We start from the raw sequence: 6,000 nt of genomic DNA, 5'->3' as shown, positions 1-6,000 counted from the left end.
TTAAAAATACAGTGACTTTATTTCCATCTTCTCACAGTCCCCAGTATCACATGTGGTAAGAAGCATCATCTCTATAAACACAAAAATATTTCAAGAAAGCATGTTACAAGACAGTATATGTAAGTAACAGTTTGGCAGAATTTTATCAACTCTAGTAGTTCAGAGTCCCCCTCCCCCACAAAAAAGCCAAGTTTTAAAATTCAAAAATAACAGCTTTATTTAACATATGTTACACCTTAACACTTAAAATACCATGCTCTAGTTAAATATTTCATCAACAACACTGTATACAAATAAAATATTACACAAAATATATTTAAGAAAATGTTTTGGTCTTTGATCTGAACAATAAATAAAAACACAGGCACTTCCTACACTGAGACAGGGAAGCAGTCTACTCAGAATAATTTTGTATAAGCGACATGTGGAAATATGGCAAGAACAGAATCCTGGAGTTTTAAACTGACAATCCATTCATGAGAAGGTCTGCAATTTCAATTTTTTCACTTAAAGTTCAGAAATGACATATGCTTTCCTGGTCCACATTGGAAAGTCATAAGCACAATATGGCTGCCAGTGTCAATTCAATCTTCAGTTGACCATTACGGAATCACACTCAGTATCCTCAATCACTAAAAATTGAAAATTATCATGATACTGCCTACCAAACCAAACACAAGAACAGTTCAATTTTCTCCTTATTATGGCCATAAGACCAAACAAGGCAAACCAGATAAATGCCACACAGTGATTCTCATTTTGCAAAATTAACCTGATTAACACAAGAAAATACTGTTGGGGTGGCAGGAAATTTTGACAGAAGTTAATTTTTCTAGACGATTTTAAAAATTCATCCAAATTTCATGAAAATAAATGGAATTCCATTTAACAAAAACCACTGAATCACAGATTACAAAGTCTTTGTAGCCAATACATTTATGAACACCTAAATTGCAGATAATTCACTCATTATAATGGAAAGTAGAAATATTATCATATGAGGGCAAAACATAAATAACCAAAAATGGTCAAATTCTAGAAATGTATGATTTCAGATGAGAAGGAAGGCAAATTAGAAAATAATGACCATCAGCCACAGGGAGGATCAGAACCAATTGTCCCGCCATATCCTCCATAAAAAAATTACAATCTTCTGCTTTCCCTCTTCAGAAAGTACCACATAGGAGGGCTTAGCGGCCCTCGAACGGATACTACTAATAAAGGCAATTTTGATGGTTTAACATAGAAGTTACCCCTAATGTGAAAGAACACAACATGGGAACTATTCAAGATAGGTCTTTCTATGCAAAACTTAGTTTGTATATATTTCAGCAATTTAAATGAGCACTTTGCAACCGAGACCAAATATCAATCATCTCTTGAGGTTTTCTACTATGTACTAACATCAAATCTACATAGGAACAAATGTTATTCTTGTTTTTCTCTTCTATATCAAACGTCTTGAAGCCTTTATGCTTCTCTGGAACGAGGCCGAGCTTCTGAAGGCACATTCCAGTATAAACGTCATCGATGGGGTAGAGAAGGACCTGGTCAGTTATATTGTACAGCCTCAGGGCCAGGTGGCCAGAGTAGAGGAATCCACCTCCCCCTGCATAAGGCGGATAGACACCAGTGTAAACAACTTCCGGGATGTAGTACTTCAGTTTCTTATCCCGATGAGGTCCAGCATTGTGGATCACATCACCTATAAACAGATCTTTGGCTTTGTTCTTGGATAAGCTATTCAAGTAATTCAGGATGTGATGGGTGTTCACAAAAACATCGTCATCGCCCTTGAAAACGAACTCGGCATTTGGGCAAGAAGTGCTCACCCACCTGAGAAACAGTACTTCTTTCAGGGACAAGTTGAAGAAAGTGTCCCTGTAGTTCCACATGAGAATGTCTTGGTGCTTCTCGCTCTCAAATTTCAGCATATCTGACAGGTCCGGGTGGTTGTCCTCTGGCGGGGTCTGACCCAGTAGGAAGACTCTCACTACCGTTTGGTTCCCCACGTTGGTTTCTCTGCCCCAAGACTCCCGAATTGCTTGCCTTCTGGCAAAGTGTGGAATGAGAGACTTGATCGCCAGTAATAGGAAGGGTTTCTTCGCACATTTATCTGGCTGATCTATAAGCAGCGAATAATTTCGACATCTCAAATACAGCAGAAAGTCTTTAAATCTGTCTGGCAAATTGCTGAAATCGGAAACTACGGACATGACCCTCAGGTCAGGTTCACAAAAATTTAGATGGCTTATGTTGGAAAACCCGTATGCTTCTCCCGTCTGGTTGGCCAACATGTTCAAAATGGGATTGTACCGCCTGTTCAGCTTTTCTTGCTCTCTGTTCCAGTAGGCCACAGGGGGGGCAGATATCTTCCAGAACTTTTCTTTGGGTATTATTACTTCCCCCTTTCCATTTTTTTCTTGGCTGCTACTTTTGGAGACTTCCACAATCAAATAAATGAAGACATTAACCATCATCAGGATACCCAACAATTTTATTCTTCGACGTCCAACACTCATTTCTCATATCTGGAATAAAAAGGAGGAGGAGCATTGTATTAATTAGATATTTACTAATTTGCATTTGAGGAGCATCATATTAATTAGATATTTACTAATTTGCATTTGCTGACATAGGTCACTTGCCTCTCTATCATCTCTGGGATAGTGGTTTGGAACAGACTCTGGACTTGGACCACCTAGGTTCAAACCGTGGTCCTACCATTCCCGCTCTATGACTGTGGACAAGTTGTATAACTGATGTCTCAGTTTCTCCTTCTACAGAATGGGGACAATAACCTGCCTCACAGGACGCCTGCAAGCTTTTGAAACAGTGGCTGGTCCATAACAAGCAGTTCGTGACTGTTAATAGTGTGGCTGTTTCAGACACCTGAGGGCAAAGACCTGCATTTACTAATAAATAGCCTCACAGGTAGGTGCTCAACTTCCTTGCTCATAAACACACACAAATCAGTGTGTTGCAAACTGATTTGCTCACAATCCGTAACAAGTACATTTTATATTGTGACCCAGGACACACATTAGCTGTACTTGTACATGTTACAATGTGTGAGTCGCCACGTAATTTGCAAAATTTTCTATTTTGTCTGTTTCATTTTTTAGAAAATGGTGGTCCCAACCCCAAATTGTTTCTTAATCTACCATTTTATAGAAGAAACGAAGGGAGGTGGAGGAGACACTAGCCACCCTGAGTATTCAGAGAAAGAAAATGAAAACTCATACCAGCTTTATCCTACGGGCCCCAAACTAAGAATGACCTGAAAACCATCAACAGAAGAATGGATTATCAAACTGTGGTACATTCATAAATGGAAATTTACATTGTGCGTGAAAGACAGACCTCAGGGGCACCTGGCTGGGTCAGTCAGAAGAGCATGCGTGACTCTTGGTCTTGGGGTCCTGAGTTTTAAGCCCCATGTTGGGTGTACGGATTGCTTCAAACAAACAAAGTGCTTAAAGAATAAAGAAGACCTCAAATTCCATTTACGTTGGGTTCAAGAAGGCAAGATTAATAATCTAGGACCTAGAAATCTAAAAATCATAGGGATCGACATTTTGATTGGAAAGGGGCAGGAAAGAACTTTAAGGGCATAGAAATGTACTGTATGTTTCTTGGCCTGAATGAAGGTCTCATGGCTGTATACATTTATCAAAACTCAAACTACATACTTAAGATCTCAGCTGTTTATAGCAAAATGAAAGAGGGAAATGAAAATGACATTTTCGTGAAATATCAAAGGCCAAGAATAGACTTCAGGCTGTGGGCAAAAGAAGAAAAGAAAAAGCAATAAAATAGCTTGCTGGAGATATAATTCCCAAGTTCTAGCACTACTGAGAATACATGACCGAAGAAGAACAACCATAACCATTTAGATAAGTTTGATATTAAAAGACAACCCACACTGGGGGGTCCCTGGATGGCTCCGCGGTTAAGCGCCAGCCTTCGACCCAGGGCATGATCCTGGAGTCCTGACTGAGATCGAGTCCCATATCAGGCTCCCTGCATGGAGCCTGCTTCTTCCTCTGCCTGTGTCTCTGCCTCTCTCTCTGTGTCTCTCATGAATAAATAAAATCTTTTAAAAATAAAATAAAATAAAAATAAAAGACAACACACAAAAGTGGAATGGCAATACATACTCTAAGGAATTTTCTTATCAGGTTAATTCTACAACAGAGACTCTACACTTAGAATTCCTAAGAACTATTGCATCCCAGGCATGGTGTAGTGTCAGGAGGATTCAGTGAATCTATGAAGTAGGTGTTGTTACTTTTATTCCCATTTTATACCCGAGGAAACAGATTTAAAGAAGTCATCGTTAAGGGCAGAGCTGGAATCCCAGCCAAGGCAATGAGGTTGCCAGGCCACCAAGCCAAGTGGTAGCCACACTCCTAGAACCTCTAGAAACAAGGCTAGGTGCCCACTTTAATCAAGGGTAGTGTTTATTTTTTTTTTTTAATATAAGAGGAGTTTTAAGTTTACTGCGTTCCCCTCCCCCCCCCTTTTTTTGACAGAGAGAGAGGGAGAGAGCATGAGAAAGCACAAGCAGGAGGAGCTGCAGCAGGAGATGGAGAAGCAGACTCCCTGCTGGGCAAGGAGCCCAATGTGGGGCTCAATCCCAGGACTTTGGGATCATGACCTGAGCCTAAGCAGAAGTTTAGCCAACTGAGCCACCCAGGTGCCCCAGCTTACTGGGTTCTAATGAACAGTCCCAAAGTAGAATTATTCGTCATAATGAGAATGCTGTGAAGTTAACACATGCCGGACAGCCCAGATTAGATGGATGGGAATTCACAAATTCTTTAGCATCTCTAAAAATGTGTCTAGTAGATCCTCATCTAGTTGCTTGCGTTTACCACTGCTAAATAGCTTTGGTTATAGACACAGCAGTAAAAGGTTAAAAACAACAAAAACACGAGCCCCTATCCCATACCCCCACACCCCTAAAGCTTCTGCATATCGGAAAACATGGAAAATAACGAAGTTATGTGGGTGCCCTCAGTTCACCCAATAACCAGCCCCCCCATCACCACCCCATTTCTCCCCTCATTTCTCAACCACTACCTACCTCCACCCCTCAAGAATCCCACCATTGGGCCACCAAGAAAGGGTCTTTAAATTTTTTTTGATTGATTGATTGATTGATTGAGAGGGTGGGTGAACAGGGGAATGGGGTTGAGGGGGGAGGGAGAGAGAGAGAGAATCCCAAGAAGACTCCCACTGCATGCAGGGCTCGATCTCTCAACTCTGAGACCATGATGGGAGTGAAATCAAGAGATGGGTGCTTAACCAACTGAGCCACCCAGGCACTCCAAGAAAGGGCCTCCACAGAAGGCAGTTTAAAAACCACAAACAAGACATTTCTTACTCCTTAATTCCAATTTGAAAGGGCCCCAAGGCACACACAACCTGAATAACTCAAACACCCATACCCAAGTCTAGGGGTCACACCGTTTTAGGTCAGCTCCTTTCGAATGAGCTTTTGGGCAAACCTAAGGAGCAAACTGAAAGTCTTAGTCCAATACACCTTTGGCAACTTAAACCTCTTTGCTCTGGGCCTTACTTGCAAAGGAGAAGAGAACTCAAATGGGACACTCAGAATGTACTTGCATGGGCACTTCATACAGGTAAAGAAATAGCCATCTTTGTATAAAATAAATCCTAATTTTAAGGCTTTGGGGTTTTTTTTGTTTTGTTTTGTTTTGTTTAGCTTCCAGATGAGACAAGATTGTTTTCAAAAACAACCGATTGTCTCTAAATTGGGACAACATTCCTAAAGCTACAGTAGCACTTGACCCAGGATCTCTGATCTCTACATCTTGGGCAGTTCATTTGAACAGCTTGAAGGAAGGGCAATAAGGAAAAGCATGAGGATGAACGAGAAAGACTACAACGAGAAAGACTACAATGAGGAAGAAGATCTGAAAGCTATTCAGGAAAAAAACAGCACATGCTATAAACAGCTAACACCTGAGGAAC

General features: G+C 40.8%; 1 protein-coding gene across 4 annotated transcripts in view; it reads right to left on the bottom strand.

The window, feature by feature from the left end:
* B3GNT2 (UDP-GlcNAc:betaGal beta-1,3-N-acetylglucosaminyltransferase 2) overlaps positions 1-6,000 on the bottom strand; it is a 28,184-nt gene continuing 22,184 nt past the window's right edge. For all 4 annotated transcript variants that reach the window (XM_055328384.1, XM_055328383.1, XM_055328385.1 and 1 more), the window contains one exon: positions 1-2,531. In XM_055328384.1, the coding sequence (XP_055184359.1) occupies positions 1,329-2,522 (1,194 nt within the window). In that variant the 5' untranslated portion in view covers positions 2,523-2,531 and the 3' untranslated portion in view covers positions 1-1,328. The remainder of the gene's footprint in view (positions 2,532-6,000) is intronic.

Source organism: Nyctereutes procyonoides, unplaced genomic scaffold (assembly GCF_905146905.1).
Source record: "Nyctereutes procyonoides isolate TBG_1078 unplaced genomic scaffold, NYPRO_anot_genome, whole genome shotgun sequence".
In the NCBI taxonomy this organism is placed as follows: domain Eukaryota; kingdom Metazoa; phylum Chordata; class Mammalia; order Carnivora; family Canidae; genus Nyctereutes; species Nyctereutes procyonoides.
The sequence above is the reverse complement of the archived record's forward strand: the minus strand, read 5'-3'. Positions and strand labels throughout refer to the sequence as shown.